Source organism: Callionymus lyra, chromosome 12 (genome assembly GCF_982586985.1).
Source record: "Callionymus lyra chromosome 12, fCalLyr1.hap1.1, whole genome shotgun sequence".
NCBI lineage: Eukaryota > Metazoa > Chordata > Actinopteri > Syngnathiformes > Callionymidae > Callionymus > Callionymus lyra.
This window is the reverse complement of record NC_141829.1, coordinates 18,873,055-18,898,305: the sequence shown is the minus strand read 5'-3', so window position 1 is coordinate 18,898,305 and position 25,251 is coordinate 18,873,055. Positions and strand designations below refer to the sequence as shown.

Genomic DNA, 25,251 nt, shown 5'->3' with positions numbered 1-25,251 from the left:
ATTTTGAGGCGAATACTGCATGCATTACGTGTGTTGTCCACTTGATGGCGCCCCTTCATCCTTCTGTCAAACAATATCCGATGAAAACATTTAAACCGTAAAATGTGAAGTTTTATATCATCACTAGTGAAATGCCAAATCGCTCCTTCTTAGATCAGAATTCGTCAACAACAGTTTCTAATTCAGTTTTGAGTGATGGCAGCGTCCAATGAAGCGTTCGTTGATATGATTGGTAGCTAGTTTGTAGTGGGCGTGGCTTCAGTTTCATTGCCTTTCACAGTTATGCTATAATATGGAAAAATAAACTGATATACAAGAGGATATTTATCTTTCCTTCTATCAATTCGATTATTTTAACTGACCGACGTCGTATACTGACGTTGAAAGTAGTTGCGGCTTTTATTTTGAAATCCGGAAATGAACCTTAACCCGGAAGTACTAGCTTCGAGTAGAGAATTTCCGCCATATCGTTGTATGCTACGGAACAATTTGCCGGACAACTAAAAGTCAGAAAAGCATACGAGTACGTGGTAATATAAACTTAACTTTACTCCCTTATTATTATTTTCTCTTGTGTTACCTCGTGTGCTCGTCCGTGGGTCATTAGAGTGCGCGTGAAGGTAAAGTTGAGCGAACACGGACACATGGCCCTGAACGAGGTCGAAAACAATGGTTGAAAACTATTTAAGTATTTACTTCATGATGTAGATTTACTGACTGGCGGGATCTTTTTCTTCCTTATCGGGAACGTTTTGTTTTACGAGCCTTTAGCTTAAGTGGAACATCAACAATGACGTATGTCACGGTCTGCCATACAGAGTAAAAAACTGTTCTGTTGGACCAATTATGTTTAATTGTATATATATATATGTTTAATCCAAAAACATTAAGTAAATGTATGGCTTTAAGAGGCGGCATCTGTGATTATGTTTCCCAGACTATATTCATTACTGAAAACGCTAGTGTTTGGTTATCACACAATAATGGCCTTTGCCACACAAAGATTTGTTTAAAAAATATTTGCCGCCGAAAATTTGTCGTACTGTTACTGGATTTACTGTCACTGTCCTAGATTTTAACATTGGTTTATGACATTGAGGCCCTTGACCGCCTTCTCATTTCTTCTGGGTTTTTGGGAAATATTGTAAGGTAAGGTAAAACTTTATTGATCCCTCAGGAGGTCTCCTTCGGGAAATTGTTTTTTACCAATAGCCAGCAATTTTTCATAAACAATAAAATAAAAAATAAAAAATAATACATAAAAAATTAAATAAGAAGAACAAAAAGAGGAAGAACAAGATGACACAATCTAAGTCTAAAGATAAAGACAAAGAACATAGGTCAAAGAAAAACAACAAAGACAAAGGATACAAAGACCAACATGGAACAGAACATCCAGATACTCTCACTGTACTCCTGCCCCCGAACTCAGAATTGTACAATTTAATAGCCCGAGGGATGAATGAGTCCCTGAGTCTATTTGTTTTGCACCTGGGTAGGAGCATTCATGCACTCATTCTGCTTCTCTGCTCACTGATGACGGTGTTCAGAGGATGACTGTCATCATCCATGATGGACAGTAGTTTGTCCAGTGATCTCCTCTCAGCAACTGTCACCAGTGAGTCCAGCTTCATTCCAACCACAGAACCAGCCTTTCTGATCAACCTGTCCAACCTGTTGACACTCCTCTTGGACACATTTCCACCCCAACACACCACAGCATAGAACAAGACACTGGCCACCACAGACTGGTAGAACATGCAGAGGAGCTTCTTGCAGATGTTAAATGATCGAAGCCTCCTCAGAAAGTACAGTCTACTCTGAACCTTCTTATATACATGGTCTGTGTTGCAGGACCAGTCCAGTTTACTGTCCAGCCACACGCCGAGGTACTTATAGTTGTCCACTATCTCCACCTCGTCGCCTCTGATGGACACTGGACGTGGCTTTGTCCTCGACCTCCCGAAGTCCAAGACCAGCTCCTTGGTCTTTGAGATGTTCAGCTGCAAGTGGTTCCTCTCACTCCAGTCCACAAAGTCACTTATCAGACTCCTATACTCGTCTTCGCTGTTGTCCCTGATGCATCCAACAATGGCAGTGTCGTCAGCATACTTCTGGACGAGACTCAGCTCTGAGTTGTAGCAGAAGTCCGAAGTGTAGATGGTGAAGAGGAGAGGGGCCAGTACTGTCCCCTGAGGTGCTCCTGTACTGCACACCACAGTGTCAGACTTGATATCCTTCAGCCTGACATACTGTGGTCGATCAGTAAGATAGTCCGTAATCCAGGAGACCAGACCAGGGTCCACATGCATCTTAGTCAGTTTGTCCTGGAGCAGAGTGGGTTGGATAGTGTTGAAGGCACTAGAAAAGTCCAGGAACAGGATTCTCACTGAACCGCTTCCTTTATCCAAGTGGGAGTAGGTCCGATGCAGGAGATGAAGATTGGCTTAAAACCTTAATCATATCGTGCTTTGTTTTTCATTCTGGCTGAAAATTCACTGAACCCATCTTCTGAATAAGAAAATGATATGATATACGTCTCCTCTGGTCCTTATTTTCTAGGTGACATCACTATATCATACCATATAAGATCATATATTGCAGTGGACATTTATCAGATGACAGAATCAAAAATATTTAAATAAAATATACTAGTTTTGTTTTACACATGTAATTTTATTTCGACCAATGAAACTGTTCCTATTCAAGCCACACACCGTATACATTCAGCACAGTTGTCTTTAACATGTTTTTGTTTTTGTTCTGGAGTGCAAAAGGGGTCTGCCATCTTTAGTTATCTCACTTTCGCCACAGCATGTTTTTACATCGGCTCGCTCTCAAAAATATGTCATAACATCCAGATACTCTCACTCCACTCCTGCCCCCAAACTCAGAATTGTACAATTTAATAGCCCGAGGGATGAATGAGTCCCTGAGTCTATTTGTTTTGCACCTGGGTAGGAGCATTCGTGCACTCATTCTGCTTCTCTGCTCACTGATGACTGAACTCACGCGGTAGATAATACGGACGCATGCTGACAGCCAACAGTTCTAAATCTTGTAAATTAAAACACTAAAGTTATAGGCATCTATACGTTAAAGTAAAACACAGTTCTTTACTTTATTTTTTTTAATAGTAGGGTAAACGTTAGTAGCGTTAGTGACTCAGTTGTGTGGAGAATGTTTAGATGTCGACCTTATGACTGAACTGTCACTTTGTTCACTTTCAGATATGGACTCTCCCAGTCACAATCCGGGCCCTGGTGGCAGTGAGCCTGCAGGTCAGTGACATCAGTTGGGCACATGTGTTGACATAGATTTCCCCTCTTTAATTAGACCCTTTTCTTTTGAATGTGTCCAGTAGAGGCTGAGGAGGACTCTAGTCCAGCCGCAGCAGCAGACAAGACCAGTCAGGAATCCACAGCAAGAAGCCCTAAAAGCGAGTCCAGTTCCTCCGAGAGTGCAGATGCAGAGTCAGACACCTCAGACAGCAGCAGCAGTGATGATGAGCACAAGGAGGCGATGAAGAAGATCAGGAGCAGTGTGGGACATGTCAGGGTAAGCATGTTCAGCTGCCAACGCATTTGTGTGCTTCCTAAGATGCTGTTTGTAGCTTCAGTGTGACTTTCCTCCACTCTTAAATTGACAAAGTAAATGGTCAAAATTGTAAATAAGGGTTTTTATCCCTTAAAAAAAACGGTATAATACAACACTTTCTTCACAATTGCAATACTATTACTCAATGACAATAATAATGATGTAGACAATTTAAAAATGAAAACTTCTCTTATTATACAGTTTTTATTGATATATTTATTATTATTAACTAAAACTATTTATCACTATTAGACTGCTTCTGTTGGAAGTTAGACTCAGCCAAACTGCTTCATACAGAGGTAAATTGAGTATTTAAAATTCTTCAGGCATGAGTGTGTGCATGTTGTTCATTATTCACTCTGTAAAAGAACGATGAACAATATTATGTTCTTATATATACACAGAGGGCACCACCAGAAGAAAGAAGATCCACATCCAGAGAACGAGACACATCCCCTGCTAAAGACAAGGAGGCTCAGGAAAAGGAGAAGGGTGACGAAAGTGATGGATCGAAATCAGAAGAGGGGGACCAGTCCAGGTCAAAGGAAAGGGAAAGATTGAAAGAGACAGACCGATCAAGGTCCAGAGACAGGTCAAGATCCAATGATAGAAGCCGTCGTAGAAGAGACAGACATGGATCTAGGGAGAGGGACCGGTCCAGGGAGAGGTCTAGGGAAAGGGATAGGTCCAGGGACAGGTCTAGGGAAAGGGACCGGTCCAGGGACAGGAACTGGCATCGGGATGACCGAGGTCCTTACGGGAGGTAACACTCTTCTATTTACTATTCTTTTGTTTTACTAAGGCCCTGTTGTTGACACTTTAATATTTGCCATTGCATTATATATTGTTGTTGCTTTTCCTTTTGAAATCAGTGTATTTGTATCATGGTTCTTTATAGTTTATATTTTTAATTTAATTTTTTTTTTTACAGACTATTAACATGCAATTCTACAGTGTTTGATAATTTTTTTTAGTTGCAATTAAACTTGGAAAACAGCAGTCACTATGTCCTCCACAGCTAAAGTAACATTGATTTCCTGCAAGATCCTGGCTATGACTGAGGATGAGAGGATACAGTTAAAAACAAATGAAAACAGTTGCGACTTTGTCAAGAGTCATGTGGTCTTTAGATTCTGCAACACCAGAGCCAAGTACTCAATCAATACAACAAAATATATCCTTTCGTTCTTACAGTATTGCAATATAAGTAAGTAAGAAAGTAAGTAATATTTATTTATATAGCGCTTTTCCAGACCAGTGTCACAAAGCGCTTTAACAATCAAAACAATACTCAAAAAAGTATATACTTTAAAGATCAAGATAAAACTGATAACACAACAGGAGTTCCAGAAAATCAAGGAAAAGCCTGAACAAATAGAAACGTCTTAAGATGTTTCTTAAAGGAGTCAGTAGATCCATCAAGCGCAAAGAGAGAGGAAGATTGTTCCAAAGCTTAGGAGCAACAGCCTGAAAAGATTGTAGATATCAACAATTAGATTAGTAGATTGTAGATAAGAGTGTAATATATCGTATTGTTGCCCTTGTATCATGTTACGCATGATACATCTCTTGAGTTTTGTCAATACACTCTAACCATCGGCAAACAAACTATGATCTACTGCTAAAGCTGTTGCTAATCTAGGTAGAAGTATGATAAATGTATTTTATCTCCATAGCCTGGCTGTAAAAATGGCTGTCTGTGGTATTTCCAAGAGAAATGTAATTTCTACCTTTATCTGTGTCTTGGATGTTAATATGGTGTTCTCAACAGGTCCTACAAAGCTGATCGTTACTCTAATCGAGGTGGAGAGTATGATCACAGGAGGCGAGGTCGAACCCCACCTAGAAACGAGACAGACAAGGCAGAGGAGCCTGTGGTCAAGAGGAAGAAGGAAGAAGTGGATCCCATCCTTACAAGGACGGGTGGAGCTTACATCCCTCCTGCTAAGCTACGAATGATGCAGCAGGAGATCTCTGACAAGAGCAGGTATGTTCAACGTATTTGTCATACGGCTTAGATTGATCTGATTACGACATATGTTGACTTGATTCTCAGTAGCATTCTGATTCTTTCTTTGTCTGTAGCCTGGCGTTCCAGAGGATGAGCTGGGAGGCTCTGAAGAAGTCCATCAACGGTCTTATCAACAAAGTTAACGTCTCCAACATCGTCATGATCATCCAGGAGCTGCTGCAGGAGAACATCGTCCGGGGCAGGTGGTGTAGACCCTCCACATGCGTCGTCTTTGATCAGAGATCGGACCGAGAAATAACCTGTATGTTGTGTGCCTCAGAGGTCCCTTGGCTCGCTCGGTCCTGCAGGCTCAGGCTGCATCTCCAATCTTCACCCACGTTTATTCTGCTGTCGTCTCCATCATCAACTCCAAGTTTCCGCAAATTGGAGAGCTGATCCTCAAACGGCTCATCTTGTCCTTCAGAAAAGGTTACCGTCGCAACATAAAGGTACCATTTTAGTTTATGTTTTTATTCCACATCAATGAATTGAAACCCTTAAAAAAGATGACTAATGATTATTTTATTTTTACTGTTCTTTAATATAATTGACTTTGGAAGAATATCTTTTTTTTTTAAACATAACCAACATCGCCATTTAGTAGAAAACCATTTCCAAATCGCAGTGAATGCAAGTAAAACAAAACGGAGAGAAATGGTTACCTTTTCTACACTCTATTGTGTGTGGTATTTATAATTAATGTTGTCCATGTCCGGGTGTCTTTTGCAGTGTTATTATTTAAGTTTAAAATTTAAATAAAGATATTTCCTTTAAATTAATTAATCTAATTTCATCATAATATGTAGGCCTGGTCTACACGGAGTGTTATATGTTGATTTTATCAAATGTATTATTGGTCATACTATACAATTTGTTAGGATAAGCAAAAATCTGATCACGTGAATTGCAATAGCAATGTTGGTTAAAAGAATCGAAATCAGATTATCTTTAGATTTTACAAATAGTTCAGCCCTACTATGGACTTTCATACAATGTTATGGTTTAACCAAATCCTTTAAGGTGAAAATCCACAAGTTGTTGTTACTCTTGCATCTGTTTATTAAATGAGATTAATGCTCAGGTTTTATCTTCCTGGGAATCGTTGAAAAAATTGCGTTCTACTGCACAATTCATGAAAATAAACCAATAACAGAAAATGCGAAAAGAAAATTAACTAAACAGACCGTATCTATTTAGTGTCTCCATCAGAATTGGTATGAAAAATTAACAACCACAATCCCAAATACATAAATAAAAAATGCTGTTTCTCTCTACAGCAACAATGCCTGACCTCCTCCAAGTTTGTTGCTCACCTCATCAACCAGAACGTGGTAAGTACTGCTGTGTGACGCTTTATTACATGGTGATGTCCAATTGTCCGCATCATTGTCTCTGCACTCCCCATCAGGCTCATGAGGTTCTGTGTCTTGAGATGCTAACTCTGCTGCTGGAGCGTCCCACGGACGACAGCGTCGAGGTGGCCATCTCTTTTTTGAAAGAGTGCGGACTCAAACTGACTGAGGTCTCACCCAGAGGAATCAACGGTACACAGCTCCTTTACCTTTTAGATATATAAATATTTTAAATTAAGATGTTTTTTTCTTTTCTCACAGTAGAAAACAGCAATAATTGAAAGTGCCTGTTCTTCTTTTTACAGCCATATTTGAGCGTCTCAGGAACGTCCTGCACGAGTCGGCCATAGACAAAAGGGTCCAGTACATGATCGAGGTGATGTTTGCCATCAGGAAGGATGGCTTTAAAGATCATCCCATCATCCAAGAAGGCTTGGACCTGGTGGACGAGGATGACCAGTTCACACACATGCTTCCACTGGAGGACGAGTACAACACAGAGGACATCCTCAGTAAGACCCAGAATCATTGAGAGGAGACAACGAAATATGGAGAGCCAATGTGATTTTTCTGCTTCTGTGTGTCTTCCTTAGACGTGTTTAAGTTGGATCCTGACTTCCTGGAGAATGAGGAGAAATACAAAACGATTAAACGAGGTGAGAATCTCAATCACTGACACCCACCGCCTGCCTCTCACCTGTAAATAAACGAGCTCCAACTCTTCGACAGACATCCTGGACGACGCCAGCAGCAACTCGGGTGACGATGGGGATGACAGTGATGACGAAAATGAAGATGATGATGATGAAGATAAGAAAGAGGAAGGAGATGGTAAGCGATGCATATTAACGGCATGAGGTCGATATACTGTACATCTTTGTTCACCAGACAGATTTAAAATGAAGAAAAATTATACATTGTACCTCAGGGAGAGGCTTAGTGTGAATGCTTAATGTGTTTTATTCTCCAGACAGTGTGTACTTAGTGTTTCCACTTGTATGTAAAAATGTAAAAAAAAAAAATCAAACAATAAAAGTAAATGCCGGTAAGGAAACCTTTTTTAACTTCATTTTTTTCATCTCTTCCTCAGATGAGAAGATCACAATCTTTGACAAGACTGAGGTGAACCTGGTGGCTTTTAGAAGGACCATATACCTCGCTATCCAGTCCAGGTACATTCTCACGACCCTCTGGTTCATAAACGTGAATTACTTGTATACATCATAAAAAAAAGCGTAACTTCTTTTACATTTGTGATGATAAAAGTGATTTTTTTTTTTTTTACATTGAAAGGTCTTTAGCACAACTATATTGCAGCTTCTTTTTTTTTAATCCTGCAATCTTTGGATGCATAACATGGAATTACTAGTTACATAAGATTGTGATGACTTCCTTTTGCACTGTCAAAAAGTAAATGCAATGTTCTTTTCCACCAGGAATAGAATCACATTTATTTTACACAATTTAGATACTATTTAATGACTGATGGATGAAGCATATATAGAACCTATATTAAGCATTCCTTTATTAATATTGAGAAAATTACTAGTAAGTAAGTGAAAATTGTAGTCTTATTTCAACTGTATAGTGTCTTGAGATAACTTTGTTATGATAAGACACTTTAAATAAAATTGAATTGAATTGAAAACATCAACTACAAGGACAACATTAACGGCAACATAGTCGGATAAACACCAACAAAGAGTATGATAACGAGAAACACGGCAACAAGTTTAACAACATTAACAGCGAACAACAAATGCATAATAACCAAAAACTACAACAACCTTATCAGTAAACAACATAGACTACAATCAAATCAATACCAATGACAACACAGCAACAACAACATTTACAGTAAAATAGAATTACATCAACGAACACCTAATTTGTTAACGGTGAACAACATGGAAAAAAATAAACGGCAACAATAAACAACAACTAAGAAGTAAAAATTTTGTTTGGTAAATTAAAAAGCGAGTCGGAATAATAACTCTTAAGAATGTGCTAGAAAGACACTCGTAAACAAACACTATCCATTTCGATAAACTATTGTTTGATCTGTTGCAGTTTGGACTTCGAGGAATGTGCTCACAAACTGATCAAGATGGATTTTCCTGAGAGTCAAACGGTTAATACACACAGACACACAAACCTGTTACACACTCGGCCTTGATCATCCTAACCTTGCCTCGATCCGTTTTTTGCGTCAACAGAAGGAACTTTGCAACATGATCTTGGACTGCTGTGCTCAACAGAGGACCTACGAGAAGTTCTTTGGTCTCTTGGCTGGGGTGAGACACACACACACACATAGACACACTCACACACTTGATCGACGCAAACATGGTGTTGATGGAATTGTTTCTGCGACCAGCGTTTCTGCCTGCTGAAGAAAGAGTACATGGAGAGTTTCGAAGCCATCTTTGCAGAGCAGTATGAAACCATTCACCGTCTGGAGACCAACAAGCTGCGCAATGTGGCCAGAATGTTCGCCCACCTGCTCTACACCGACTCGGTTCCATGGAGCGTAAGTACAGATAGTTCCGCCATGATTGTCCTTTGAAACTCTTTTGAAACCATGTGTGTTTATTTAGGTGTTGGAGTGCATCAGGATCAGCGAAGAAACGACGACATCGTCCAGTAGGATCTTTGTGAAGATCCTTTTCCAGGAGCTTTGTGCCTATATGGGTCTCCCCAAACTGAACCAGAGACTCAAGGACATGTAAGTGTCCACAAAAAAACAAAACAAATCTTTACAAACATTGATCATTTTAAACAACATGTGTCAAACTTCAAAATCAACGTAGATTGATGCTCATGTTGATAATGTGACCTTTAAAGATGCTAGTTATTAAGGGTTTTATTAGGTCAAAGACAAAGGATACAAAGACTAACATGGAACAGAACAACCAGATACTCTCACTGTACTCCTGCCCCCGAACTCAGAATTGTACAATTTAATAGCCCGAGGAATGAATGAGTCCCTGAGTCTATTAGTGTTGCACCTGGGTAGGAGCATTCGTGCACTCATTCTGCTTCTCTGCTCACTGATGACAGTGTTCAGAGGATGACTGTCATCATCCATGATGGACAGTAGTTTTAAACAGCTCTCCTCACCTCAGGTTGTGTATATAGAAGCCGGGTCACATCAACTTGCGACCCTGCATTAGATGTCTACGTTTTTAGAGTTGGGCCTGAGCAAGGGACTCCATCTTTGTAGAAAGTTGGATGACTCGGGAATTAATATCTTTACTTCGATTGTTATTTCCAATGTTCCAAAAACATAGGGACAGAAATTTTCCAGAATCACATGAAAATTAGCAAAACTTTAGCAACAAAAAATGGATTAACAAGAGGTTCAAAAAATAAAATATAGTTTGAGACCCCTGCTGTTAAGTATGTTGTCCCATGGAAGTTTTGTGTCTTCTACTTACTCATCATTTCTTTCCCACTTGTGTGTCGTAGGACGCTCCAGCCATTCTTCGAGGGTCTGTTTCCTCGCGATAATCCCAGAAACACTCGCTTCGCCATCAACTTCTTCACCTCCATCGGTCTCGGAGGATTGACGTAAGTAACACGCGGAGACGCATCTGTAGTTTAATTCTACATGGAGTCATCTGACTATTGTAGTCTCTTGTTATACACAAACACAACTAAACACGGTCTTGCACTGTAGTCTTTGGCAAAAACCTCATGATAGTATCACAAGTTCGACATCTGCAACTTTGGTTTACAAATCTTTGAGTTTTTTGATAAACTTACTTGAAAGTTAGCTGCCACTTTGAACACACTATATGTAGATAAATGGTTGTTGTATGTACATGTCATCACGTGTCTTCTCGATCAACATGTCATCAATCCTTGACCAGTTTAAGGTTCCAACATGGCAAGCCAACAAAGGTTTCCATAGTCATCGTCAGATGAATATAATGTCGATGAGCCTGGAGCACGATCAGTGCGAGGCAGCAGCTTGAATGAACATGACCAGATGGTGGTTTGACCTGCGTTCTGATACCAGGATGACCCTTACGTAACGATTCACCCGGTTGACCGACTTATCCCGCCTAATTTGAGCGTGGTGTGAAAGAACTGTCTGTGCTGTTCACTTCATAACTCGTGTGATTCTTGCACTTCAGGGACGAGCTGAGGGATCACTTGAAGAACGCGCCGAAGATCATCATGACCCAGAACCACAACATAGAATCGTCCGACTCGTCCGACTCGTCCTCTTCCTCCTCGTCATCATCTGACTCCTCGTCCTCAGACTCCTCATCAGATTCAGACTCTTCTGACTCCTCGTCCTCCAGCAGCAGCTCAGGTACGTTTCAGGAGGAAAAAAGTTAGAAAAATTAGTTGAACACCTTCGTGATCTTATGTACTAGTGATACCTCATCAACCATTCACTAGTACATACAGAAGGTTTCGACTTTTCACTTCTGTAGACAAACCTTCAAGAGGACTAATGTAAAACTGACTTGATGAAACTATCTCCACAGTTCATAAACACTTCCGTTAGTGTGATATATTTAATAATGTCGAACAAATTTAATTCATAGGTTTACAGCAGTGGTGAGCAAATACATTTCTTCAGGGGCCACATTATATACAGTGACTGCTGTGAGGGGCCATCAATCAAATAATGAAGGAATGAAAAACCAAAATATAATGACAAAACTAGAAAAATAAATCATTAAGAAATCTAATATGTAATCTCTTTTTGAAGGAAATGAATAATAATCAAAATGACAAAAGCCCTAAAACAAAAAAATCAATATACCGTATTTTCCGCACTATAAGGCGCACTTAAAAGCCTTTAAATTACTCAAAAAACGACAGTGCGCCTTATAATCCGGAGCGTCTTATATATGAACATTACCTGATGTGACTTGTTTACAAACACTTTCATTACACTGAGCCGACACGTCGTGGGCGGGATTTGGGCATTGCGTCATCACGGGGTGGGATTAACGATGCACGTCGCATCATTGAGGACGCCTATGGAGTAAGATTACTGCCACCGCTTTGAGCGAGTGTGTCTTGGTGGTTGTACACTCAAAAATCACTCTGGTGCGCGCTCAACCAGTCATACACGTGCGTTCAACATGTCAAACCTCCGCTCAACCAGTCATACACGTGCGTTCAACATGTCAAACCTGCGCTCAACCAGTCATACACGTGCGTTCAACATGTCAAACCTCCGCTCAACCAGTCATACACGTGCGTTCAACATGTCAAACCTGCGCTCAACCAGTCATACACGTGCGTTCAACATGTCATACATACACGCTCTAGCTGTCATACACGCGATCAACTTCACTGCTGCTCACTCAATGTTTTCCTGCTCACAACACCAGTGTCGCACGCTACTGCTTGAAGCTTTTTGAACATCATTTGAACATCGTTACCATGGGAGTGAACGGAGTTGTCAGAACGCTTAATAAAGTTTGACTTTATCTGACCGTTTTGTTGACATTCCCTTTAGCACAGCTTTATCTAGTGGATGCATAACACAACCCCAGTCAAACGTTTGACTTTATCTTTTATACTATGCACCTTATAAACCGTTGCGCCCTTTTTATGGAAACAGTTCTAACATAGACCATTCATTGAAGGTGCGCCTTATCATCCGGTGTGTCTAACGGTAGTCATATTTAGATTTTAACTAGTAAATAAAAACAAACGCAAGATGTTATTTTCTACATGATCTCAACCTCATGAGGGCTACATAAATGCAGTTAAAGGACGGCATGTGTTGCAAGACTTAATCATAACCACAGTATCAACTTAAAATAAATGAGAAGATGATTTAAATGTCTAGTATTGAATCTTATTGTTGATGAATATATCGATCATATGGTGAGAGTGTTTCAATACAGCCCTGATGGTTTGTCTTCTCAGATTCGGACAGCAGACCCAAGAAGAAGAAGAGAAAAGAACGGCATGACGTGAAAAAGGACAAGAAGAAAAGCAAAACCAAGAATCGAGCCGCACGCAGGAGTGACGACGACGAGAAGCCCGGGAGGAAGGATAGAAGAGAGCAGGGCAGGGAAGAGAAAGCCAAGAGACATAAAGACGACTCCAAAGGACGGTTGAGAGGTGAAGAGAGGGAGAGAGGCGGACAGAGGGACGATGAAAGAAGGGATAGAGACAGAGGTCAGGATAGGGATTATGAGGAGAGGGAACAAGAGGATGAGAGGAGGGGGAGAAATGAAAAGAGGCAGAGAGAACATGACCGAGAGAGAGACGGAGATGGTGAAAAACAGAGGGAAAGAGATGGTCAGCGAGACAGAGGCGGTGAAAAACAGAGAGACAGAGGCGGTGAAAAACAGAGAGACAGAGACGGTCACAAAGAGAGGGAGAGAGATGGGGAAAAACAGAGGGAAAGAGATGGTGAAAAACGGAGGGAAAGAGATGGTCATCGGGACAGAGACGGTCACAAAGAGAGAGACGGAGACGATCCAAAAGAGAGGGACAGAGATGGTCACAAAGAGAAAGAGGGGGACAGAGACGGTCACAAAGAGAGGGACAGAGAGAGAAACAAGGAGAACAGAGATGTGGAACGAAACACAAAGAGTAGAAGATAAAACCTTTTTTTTCCAATCCCATGATTACATCTTTCAGTTTTGTTCTATTTTGTACTGTAAAGTGATTATTCATGTCAAGAAACATTTTAGATAAAAAAAATTAAAGAACATTGAAATGGTAAATGATTTTTTTAAATCGTGTTTTATTTATATTCATGTGGATATAGTTTGAAAGTCTTTTAGTTTTAGTATTTTATCTGTTTTCCGATCTATGTTCAGTATCTTTTGCATCGATTATCCAGCATTCTAAGGTCAGTGTGTCTGATGAAGACGATGGTCCCTGATGATGGATAGATGATGAAGAAATGCTCCCCTCAAATTTTCGGGTTATAAACTGAAGGTAAAGCGTCAACAATCAATGAACCAACAAGCCACCAAAATGGGAACGATATAATATAATGTTATGTCTCTCTCACAATTTTGGTTTAGTGACAGTCACCCACTGATGTAACCTTGAAGAATTCGAAATAACTATATTAAGGCACAAATATATTTGCATTAATACGTTTCCTTTTAACCAATGGGATTTAAATAATGTAGACTTCATATCGCCGCTTTATCGCTGCAACGTGCTTTTATTGTGAAACTTCTCTTACGATTTATTTATTTTCCTACATTCGCGGAAAAGCGAGTGGTAGTAAGTTTCCGAGTAAAAAAACGAATTTTATTGCACGTGATCCATCAGCGGTTTTTGTGCGAGAATGAATGAAATGTACCAGTTACCACTGAGCATGCGCAGTCTGGACTCCTCGGAGCGGCGACGCAGACTCCGGCAGGTCTGATGAGTGACAGGATCACTGACGGAGGATTCAATCACTTCTTCAATTGTGTTTTGACTCTGACACGACACTAGATAATCCAGGTGTTACATCACACTAAATATTTATTTTTTAAATGTCCTTTTGAGTCGCTGGAGTTCGTCCTGCGGTCAGTCTTCCTTCCTCGGTGAGTGACTTTTCTACTTTTACTGTCTATGAACTCGTTTTTTAACCTTTAAATATAATACATTTAATATATTATCAAAAGGTCTATATGGAAGATAAATGTTGTGATGATATAATAATGAAATAAATTTGACAACATAAAATAAACAATTTCTAACACGTTTTTTAAATCTATTTAATTCGTTAAGAAATAAAAAATCCATTTGTATTCTGAATATTTAGTTTAGTAAACAATATGTGGTTTAGTTTCTCTCACTTATGACTCGCTGCTCTGATCTCGTGTGTTTGTGTAGGTGTTGATGTCAAGATTGAATTTCTTTCTAGAGGATCTTCTGAGCCATGATTGATAAAACACTGAGTTTAACATCATTTAGAATCACTTTCAGAGAGAATAAGAGAAGGATGCCGAGGCTGCTCGTGGATGACGTCATGTAGGAGACAGTTGGTCGTGATGGTTCGTTGATCTATAAATAAACATGAACCTACACATTTCTTTCCAAGAACGTTTACTGTCAATAAAGTTGTAAATATACTCGTATACTAATGCTGCTGATACTTATTTTATTACTACTGCTTATAATAAAGGTAATAGTTTTGCTAAAAATACTACGACTGCTAAAAATTGTATTACTCCTAATAATAGTAGTAGTTTTCCTTCTACTACTACTTAATACTGAGACTGCTACTACTTCTATTATTACTAGTACTAATGATAATAAAAAATAATAACAGTGTTGCCACTAATATTACACCTGTTATTACATTTATTACTAATAATAATCATAATTATAATGGTTTCAATACAACTGCTTCTACTTTTAGTATTAACTTTACTAATACGGCTGCTCAAATTTATATAATTACTTATAATAATAATAATAATAGTGTTGCTACTACTACAACTTCTATTAATACTACAACTTCTATTAGTTATATGATTATAAGTACACGTAATAATAATAACAGGGACGTTAAGTGGCAATAAAGTTGTAAATATACTCGTATACTAATTCTGTTGCTACTTCTATTTTTACTACTGTTAATTTTTTAATTTTGCTAATAGTACTATGACTGCTACAAATTGTATTAATACTAATAATAATAGTTTTGCTTCTACTACTACTACTTCTTAATACTGAGACTGCTGCTACTGCTATTATTACTAGTACTAATGAAAATAAAAATAATAACAGTGTTGCTACGACTGCTCAAATCCTTATTACTTATAATAATAATAATGGTGTTGCTACTACTACAACTTCTACTAATACTACAACTTCTACTAGTTATATGATTATAAGTAATCTTAATAATTATAGCGATAGTAGTGTTGCTACTACTGTTACTACCTTTTTTCCTAATAATATGACTTCTTCTGCTTATATAATTATTAGTACTACATGTAATGATATCATAATAATCATAACATTTTGCTACTAGTGCTACTATTACTTCTACTAATAATAGGTCTGCTTCTACTTCTTATATTTTTACTAAGGTAAGGTAAGGTAAGGTAGAACTAAATTGATCCCTCAGGAGGTCTCCTTCAGGAAATTGTTTACTACTATGACTTCTAATAATAACACAATTGTTTTGCAACTATTGATACTAGTAAGTTTTCTGATTCTACCACTATTAATTTTACTTATAATAATAACAAATCTGTTGCTCAGCTAATGCTAATGCTACTCCTGAGATTAATCCATCAATGAACCGTGACCATCAAACTAGTTAGTCAAAGGTACTGCACTGTCTTCGTTTAACTTCACTTCTTAAGAGTAGAAACAGTAGTCAAAACATTGTGTGTGTGTGTGTGTGTGTGTGTGCGTGTGTGTTTGTGTGTCAGGTTTCTTTCTTAATTACTTACCAAAGGAGAACATGTTGAATGTTTGATGAGTTTGAAGTGAGGTCATCATAGTCTGTGGTTTAAGTTGCTTTACACAGTTTCCTCTGTTTTCCATCTCTCTGTACCAGGCTGCTTTTATTTGATTTCAAAGTTACAATTTGAACTTTAAACTCAAAGTATTTTTACATTTTCTAAATACTGCTTGAGACTTGCAAATCCGGACAAATCAGATTTTCTGATAATGTCAGCCATAACAATTGAATGCAACACTCGGCTTAAAGGAAGACATCCTGTAGCGGCCGTGTATTTCACTTAAATAGAAAAGATTAAATATTACACAACATGACAAATACATTTGGTTTTTCTGAGTGTCTCTTAAATTGAGGAAGGATTATTGTGTTAAAGGCTGAACTGAGTAGTAGTCTATAGTTCCACCATGGGAGCAGAACATGGTGATGAATGGCCAAAATCGGAGGTTCTTAACAACAACCATAGGTATAGGACACGTCTTTTCAAAGGTCCAGCTGACGATCAGGGGAAGACTGGAAAGATGGTTGAAAAGAGGAAGTAGAGAACATTTCATCTAGATCTGTCCAGACATAGCCATTACTTACTTACTTACATTCAACCTCAATGTCTATTTACCCCTCACAAAAAGTCTTAAACAGGCTCCTTAGTGTTGAAGCGAACATAGTCCAAGTGGGGGAAGCAGCCAAGCATTAACTCAGTAAGGGTGAGAATCCGCTTTTTTTTGACAGCACCCACGGGGAGTCGTGAGTCTTGGTGAAGAGGTTTCTATCTCAACATCCTGCACACAAACGACCAGTATGGGATTAGCCACCGGCCATTGTTCGTTCAGGAGGAGGAAGGATGTTGAGCTCTAGTGGTATGTTTCAGGTACTGCATGAGATTGGAACGATGTCACAGCAGAGCTGTTGAGTAAGTCTGAAAACAAGATGGTGTCATCCACTAACGGTGAGAGTAAGTCATGTGAAAATACAGGTTAATGTAAAGATGAAGAAGATACACAATGGCTGACATGCTATTTTTATTTTTATTTTGTTACAGTTGGATAATTTGAATTTGTAGTCTCAACATATATGCAATTTATTTATATTTTGTGTGTCTGTGTTTGAGTATGTTGCTGGTATGTGACTAGAGATTTATTACCATGGCAACTGCAACTTTTAGAGCCTGGATTATACCACACTCACAGGCTCTCGCGCACACACACAAACACACACACACACACACACACACAATTTATCTCCGGATTATAATCTCAATCCTGCAATCTTCTTGTGACTCGACCAATCATAGTGTGTGATACTGTGCTCGGCGCTGGGTAACCTACATGCAGCTGTGGGAGGAAGCTCAGTGTTTGGTTCTAAATTCTGACATTTACCGTTTGACACATTTCACAGATTTCCATGGCAACGTACAAATCAGCCCACGTGAAACAAATGTAATTCCTGATCCAAAACGATTTCTTTTTTTTTTGTTGACTTCCCAAGTTGATTCAAATCACAGTGAGCACTACCTTAAAGTCACAGATTAAGAGTAATATCAATGTTGAACAACGAAGTTGTTGTGTGTAGCTGTGAAAAGAAGTTGTTATTCTATTTTTTAACTTCATGTATCGTTCAGTAGACGTCAAATTTCTACTTCCACTTATCATCCACATATGTTTCCAACCCCTGTAATCTTGTGCTGGAGCTAAAAAAAAATCTGCTTTTTTATATGCCAGTGTTTGTGTGGTTCTGTGGTTGAGATTGTGTGTCTCTGCTTTTACCAACCACTGGCCTCAGGGTAAGGGTCAAATACTCAGAAACCACTCTGTGTCTTTTTGAATCTCCATTAGTTTATTTATTCAGTATACCCTCCGGCATGTGAGGTTAGAGGTTTCTGTGAGTGACTGAATGAAAAAATATAATACTACTGATCCATATTTTAGTGGACTCTGGACTCCTTCACTGGTTTCTTCAAGTGTTTAGGTGCAATACATTCCTAAGGTAGTGTAAAGCCTTTTAAAATGTAGCATGATGGTAGGTTGTTTTGTGGCAGGTGGGACTGGTGGATGGTTTCTAAAAGAAAAAGAAGAAGATTCTTGTTTTAATGGAAATAAATTTCCCTAGTACAGAAGCGTACCTGCCCTCAGTGTGCTGTCGTGAAAAAAACTGAAATACATCTACGTGGGTTCCAAGGCGCATACACCTGCTGCCACAACCAGGTTCTGAAATATTTGGAAACTGCACTAAAATAACCTCACCAAGCCCCCGCAAGGTAAGACGACTGCTTGGCAACCAAGACCGTTTATCCAGGACGGGTAAAGTCGCTCAATGAGTCTGCCTCCGCCAACTCATGCCCACTGAATGCAGCCCGAGACTGGGATAATCAGGTGGACTTAAGTTAAAGGATGATCATCCTACCCTTAATTACAGTAACCAACTTACGACCAGTCCAGGTTCTTTGGTTGAGTTCCTGCATACGGATCTACATCCAGGAATTTCACTGTGCCATTGCTGAAGGCTGAGATTTGCAGAATTAGCAAGTGAATGAGAGGACATTAGTTCATCCAGTAGAGGCGTGCTGCATGGAACTCCTAGTTAGTTCCCCTATTAGATTAACAAAGAAAGTCAGGCCCTGTAAAATGTGTTGGATTTAATGGATGGATGGATGGATGAATGGATGGATCGAACAACAGATTTATGGATGGATGGATGGAAGGATGGAAGGATGGAACGACGGATGTATGGACAGATTTATGGACAGATGGATGGGTGGATTGATGGATCAAATGACAGATGTATGGATGGATGGATCAAACGACAGATGTATGGACGGATGGATGGGTGGATGGATGGATCAAACGACAGATGTATGGATGGATGGATCAAACGACAGATGTATGGACGGATGGATGGACAGATGGATGGATGGAACGACAGATGTATCGACAGATTAATGGACGATGGATGGATGGATGGATGGATGGATGGATGGATGGATGGATGGATGGATGGATGGATGGATGGATGGATGGATGGATGGATGGATGGATGGATGGATGGATGGATGGATGGATGGATGGATGGATGGATGGAAGGATGGATGGATGGATGGAAGGATGGATCAAACGACAGATGTATGGACGGATGGATGGATGGAACAACAGATGTATGGGCAGATTTATGGATGGATGGATGGATGGATGGATGGATGGATGGATGGATGGATGGATGGATGGATGGATGGAAGGAAGGAAGGAAGGAAGGAAGGAAGGAAGGAAGGAAGGAAGGAAGGAAGGAAGGAAGGAAGGAAGGAAGGAAGGAAGGAAGGAAGGAAGGAAGGAAGGAAGGAAGGAAGGAAGGAAGGAAGGAAGGAAGGAAGGAAGGAAGGAAGGAAGGAAGGAAGGATGGAAGGTTGGACGGATGGATGGATTGACTTCATTAATCCCTCTGGAGATATATAGTCGTAATAGGCCAAAACACCTGAGACACTGGGGTACACAAGATGACATACTGGAGACTGACTAACTCATAGTACCACCCAAAGAGACGCCCCTTAACTAATCTCTAGTTCCATAACTGTGAAGGTATCAAGAGATATTTAAAACCTTTACTTGGTATACAAACTATATGATGCATATATTACCTTTTCTTATATGTTCCAAAGAATGCAACACTGTAGGATGGAGTGTCTGACTGTCATTGTCAGCCACCCTAACACCTTCTCCTGTATTGCTCATCACATTCAGTAGATTAAAAGTAATGATGGTCTGATGAAGCTTCATAAAGCAGTGTCATGTTGTTTTGAGGTCAGTAGGTGGTGCCATTAGTTTAAAAATTATGTTTCATTAGAACAGTTGTTCAAACAAAGGAAAATTGGGCAGAGACCGCCATCTAGTGGACTCTGAAAATAATGACACTGCTTCATGAAGCTTCATCAGAACGTCAATAATTAAATAACTTCCCACCATCATCAGATTTTTATCTCTGTTTCAGACATGGACATGGATCCGATATGTTCATCTGTGGAACCCACAACCTCTGCTGGTAGAATCTCTGTGTCTGGCAATGGTATGAAAATAAGACTTTATACAGCCCTCAAAATCATGACTGATTATTACAAAGTGACCCAGTTCTGAGGAGAGCTAAAAAGGTCCCTGGTTCCATCTGGGGTTTCTGGCAAATTTAAAAATAGGTGGATGACAGATTGTTGCCGTCCAATAATCTCATTTGTTCTTCTAATGCACGTCTTGGATCCTCAGCCATATATTCCTATTTCTATTTCTTACATTCCCTCAGTTGCAATCAATGTCCAGTATCCCTCGCTCGCTCTGAGGTGTCGATCTTCTCTTATTCAGGACAGATCTTGTTGCTGTGTGAGGTCTGCAATCTCCAGCTGACATCTGCCGCTCAGGTACAGCTCCACTACAAAGGAAGATCCCACCAGCGCAGGGTAACACAGCTGAAGGCCGGTGGAGTGTCACACCAGGCATCAGGTATTTCTTCCTCATTTATGATGAATCTCTGGGTTGTTTTTTATTTTAACCTTTCCTTGGTATTTTAAATAATACAAATAAATAGATGGCAAGTGATGATAACAGCTGCTATGATCACTTAGAGCATATGGACATGTAGCGTTTATCTTATTTATTTATATATTACTATTTCCAGAGCACATTTTTGTTCACTTAAGTTACGATTAAAGAAAGAAACGGCACAAATATAGCTGAAAAATCCAATTTATTTAATCCCTAACTAAACCAAATGACATTCTTGGTCAGAGTTCCAAGTTATGATATCTTGACAGGGTTTTTTTCTTGGTCATCTTTAAGAATGCCGGGGTCGTCAGCTGATCTAGGAGTGTCTTGTTGAGTACGGTAAAAAAAAAAAACATATGTTATTGTTCTATACCTCTGTTGGTTGCCTATGAATAGGATAAAAAATGTGTTCCAGATACAACACCCCCTTCAATCAAAGTTAGCATTATTTAAGTATTGACCTTGACTTGTCCCATTGGTTCTGTACGGAACATCCATGTTGTTGTTTAGGATTTTCATATCAGGGCCTTATGTTTTCTAGGTTCTTGTGTGAGCTAGTTAAGCAGTCATGTCGGTGAAGATAGAATAAAATTGTCTGGGCACATAACCCCCGGCAACAACAACAGTAGACCAATATTGGCCTCAAGACCACTCATTTGTTGTCTGGGTATCGTTTTGGTCTTGATCTCGTATTGGTCTCGACGGTCTGTGGAATTGACTTTGTCTTGATCTAGTAATGGTGGTCTTGAAGCATAATGGAACAGGATTACTTTCTGCTCCTGGTAAGCCTTCTTCAAAATGATCATGTTATTGTGTATATGGTGTGTGTACTATTTTCTATGGTCTTGTACTTGGTTTCAATCCTGCAAAGTATCGGCCTTGACTCATTCAGTCTTTATAGGGTCTGGTTCTCAGCTCAGGCGGTCTTGACCACAAGTGTCGACCGGAGAGTTTTTGCACGTTTGCGATCATCAGGGTGGTGGTAAATAAATCAAAAAAAATTGCGCTGTACTTCTGTATGTGAACTGGAATTGATTGAAGGCAGGTGGCATGAGCTTCTTTATGTTCCTGTAGATCTTAAGGTCCCGGACATTGGACACGGCAATGATATTTTCTAGCGTTAAAAAATGTTAGGACCAAAGAAGGGCACCATAGTAAGATAACAAGGTTCCGTTTACCTGGGTCGTCCTACTCAGCCTTGCCCTTTATTTGGTCAGACCACATTCCTGCAGTTCCTGCAAGGCCCAGAACTAGTCGGGTGTAAAATAACAAGTATTTCTTTTTACAGGAAGCATGGGTTCCCCAGTGGAAAGTGCCTTGCAAAAGGTCATGTGCAACATGGGGGGTCCCTCGTTGAAACTCTTATTGCCTTATCCTGAAGAGAGGACATCGCCCAGCGGACCCTTCCCAAACCTCAACTTGGTGGGTTAACTACAACAACGAGTGTATTAGTGTGTATTTCTACACTCTGGTGTGGACACAGTACATGACCTCTGGCCTCTGTTGTCCTCCACAGATGGATCCGATACAAAAAGCAATCATCAATCACACCTTCGGCGTCACTTTGGTGCCCAAAGAGAGGCAGGTGATTTCCTGCTGCGTCTGCCAGCTTAAGTTCAATTCAGATGTAGGTGAAAATGCCAACATTTTTGACTGATTCTTACTGTTCTTTGGAGCGTTATTGTCAATTGAAATGTACTGTAGTTGTGATGTAGTAATATCTGATGTCTTGTCCAGGCCCAGGCTGACGCTCACTACCAAGGCAGCCGCCACGCAAAGAAGCTGAAGTCTCAAGGGAATAAAATCACGCTGTCGATCCTGAAAGAAAGCAAAGGAAGCAGCTCAAACGACTCCGGTCCTCCCCTCGCTGTCTCTGGTCAGTTCCCAGGTGGATCGAGTGAACCATGTGATCATGACTCAGTGAAGTCTAACCTCCAGTGTCTTCGTCCAGAACTTAAATCAATCCTCCCTCCTTCTTCCTCTCCCCCTTTATCCTCCTTCCCACCGGTCTCCTCCAGCGAAGAAGAAAGTGAGCCTCTTTCCAAACCATCTGTTCTCCCCACTTTAATTTCCCCCTCCACCTTCTCCCCCTCTCCTGCACACAGCGTCACTCCCGCTCCGGACAGAGAGGAGTCACCTCCGGCGGAGTCGGAAGAGGAAAAGGCCAAGAAACTGTTGTACTGCTCGCTCTGCAAAGTCGCCGTCAACTCTCTGTCTCAGCTAGAGGCTCACAATGCCGGTGAGCTACACTTTTAGCTCCCGACTTTTCCCCTTATTGGGGCTGCAGTTGGCCGGAGCCGACAAACAATCTAGAGAACTTAATCGACCTCTTGGACTGGCGGAGGACGACTGGAGTGAACCCAAAGAATGCAGGTTACTTTATACTCGTCTTTCTTCAGGTACGAAGCACAAAACCATGATGAACGCTCGAAGCGGCGCCGGTCCAATCAAGTCCTATCCACGACCCGGCACCAAGCAGGAAAACACAAGCAGCTCCATAGCGAAGGGATCAGGCCTCCAGAACAAAACCTTCCACTGCCAGATCTGTGATGTCCACGTGAACTCTGAGGTCCAGCTCAAGCAGGTAAACATGAAACCACTTGCTACTCTGTATCAAAGACGTTTCCATTGATATTTTTTAGCCGAGAGTCCAAGTCCCACAATACCTACCTTGCTAGGTCGGCCACTAGTGTTGTTTTATATTTATATCGTTAATGTTCTCATCCCCTACATCAGTGGTGTCAAAATCAATCTAAGAAACTTTAAGTTGAACAAAATATTTATTTACCTATGAGTCAGATTGGGATTTTTGAGGCTCAGTTTATCTCAATTATCTGTGTTTGTCGTCCTTAAATTTGTTATTATTGTTTACATGATGCCTTATCTTATTTGAAACATTGGCACCTTTTCAGGTCATTATATCAGCATGAACTTAAACCAACCATTGAGCAGGACACTTGCCACATGAGTTTGACACATTTCATTTAACCCTGACATCTGGATAAAACAGTTTCTAAAGAGATGTAGGTCTACTTTAATATGATATGTGATTGGATGAATAATGGCTAAATAATTATTATCGTGTTTAACCAAATATGAAAAAACTAGCTGCTAACTTTCTTTCATGGCCGGTCTATCAAGTTAATTTATTGGGGGAGACACACAGGAACACTCACTTTCATCACAAATCAATGACACAAATAACTGACAAATAACACTATGACTGATTACATCGTTAAACTACTGCTTTTCTTAGCATATAATTTTAAAAATAGAATACGTTATTGAATGGAACAATGACACGATAATTAGTGTGAATGATCGATCGATACATATCACAACACAGGGGCAAAGATACGATTAATTGCGATATAATGCGATATAATGTGATACAGTGGGAACAAAGATTTATTTTTAGTCTTGACTCTGGCATTGCCAAATTTACCGAACGCTTAACTCTTGATGAAAAATATGTCCAAACATTAGCTTTAAAATCTGCAGATGTCGACTGTATCCTCTTATCCTCAGTTACATCCAGGACATTGTAACATTTTATTGTTCATTTAGGATGTAATAACTGCTGCTACCTCAAGGGCCTAAAGTTTACTTTAAACACAAAAATTAACAAACTCACTGTTAACATATAATTTACAATGAGGCCTGTTACTTGGATAGAACTGACTAAGTACCATAGCTGCTAAGGCACAGCAACAGGCGCAGCTCATGACAACAAAACCAAATGGGAAGTGTCAAAGTAAAACAACAAGACAAGTCAGTAAGATCTGTATGCGTTCAAATCAAATCTGATCATGTCAAACTAGTGGTTAGGGTGGAATTAAGAAGCGTGTAAAAGAAAAAAATGTGTTGGATTGACATGTTTGCTGAGGGCCAGTCATGTACCTTGTCATTACAGCATATATCCAGCAGGAGGCACAAGGACAGAGTTGCCGGGAAACCCAGCAAGCCCAAGTACAGTCCCTATCACAAGCCGCAACGAAGCATCCCCTCTGTGAGTGACAGCTCTCAATGATGACCTCCTGTGTTTTCAGTTCATGGAGTTATATCTCTTTTCTTCTCTTCACCGATCAAGGACATGGTCAGCCCCTCCCTCGCATGCACCTTGCACTCCCCCGTCCCTCCCCCACCTCTCCTCCAAGCTCCCACCACACACCTTCAACCTACCATCTCGCTCCATCCGTTCTCTTGCTCCGCCTTTCAGGTCTTCGCTCCTGGCCGGATCACGGCAAGCCCGGGATCAATTCTCTACCCTTGAGATGGAAGAAGACTTCATCGCCGCGTTGCACAACTTCGTTTCTGTCGGAGATCAATTTTTTTTTGTCATGGACTCGCACCAGAAGATGTTTGGAG

The 25,251-nt window shown here is 40.1% G+C and overlaps 2 protein-coding genes across 5 annotated transcripts; both read left to right on the top strand.

Moving 5' to 3' along the window:
- Positions 1–437: 437 nt before the first annotated feature.
- On the top strand, positions 438–13,670 carry cwc22 (CWC22 spliceosome associated protein). Of its 4 annotated transcripts, none has more exons than XM_087804712.1 (20): positions 438–523; positions 3,231–3,281; positions 3,362–3,558; positions 4,002–4,360; positions 5,369–5,584; positions 5,683–5,811; positions 5,889–6,057; positions 6,886–6,939; positions 7,017–7,152; positions 7,266–7,472; positions 7,554–7,616; positions 7,690–7,791; positions 8,051–8,132; positions 9,031–9,091; positions 9,177–9,254; positions 9,338–9,490; positions 9,558–9,685; positions 10,429–10,530; positions 11,100–11,281; positions 12,862–13,670. In XM_087804712.1, exons 2-20 carry the CDS (start codon positions 3,233–3,235, stop codon positions 13,545–13,547), a joined length of 3,153 nt encoding a protein of 1,050 aa, XP_087660838.1. In that variant the 5' UTR covers positions 438–523; positions 3,231–3,232; the 3' UTR covers positions 13,548–13,670. The 4 variants fall into 4 exon arrangements, with proteins under 4 accessions (XP_087660838.1, XP_087660841.1, XP_087660839.1 ...); XM_087804715.1 differs by having other exon boundaries at positions 467–523; positions 3,365–3,558; XM_087804713.1 differs by having other exon boundaries at positions 468–530.
- A 798-nt stretch (positions 13,671–14,468) lies between these two features.
- Positions 14,469–25,163, top strand: znf385b (zinc finger protein 385B). The gene is made up of 10 exons (XM_087804477.1): positions 14,469–14,492; positions 20,342–20,416; positions 20,704–20,841; positions 22,172–22,305; positions 22,400–22,510; positions 22,621–22,759; positions 22,835–23,122; positions 23,283–23,467; positions 24,797–24,892; positions 24,974–25,163. The coding sequence occupies exons 2-10, from the start codon at positions 20,344–20,346 to the stop codon at positions 25,154–25,156; spliced, it is 1,347 nt and encodes a 448-aa protein (XP_087660603.1). The 5' UTR covers positions 14,469–14,492; positions 20,342–20,343; the 3' UTR covers positions 25,157–25,163.
- The last annotated feature ends 88 nt before the right edge of the window (positions 25,164–25,251 follow it).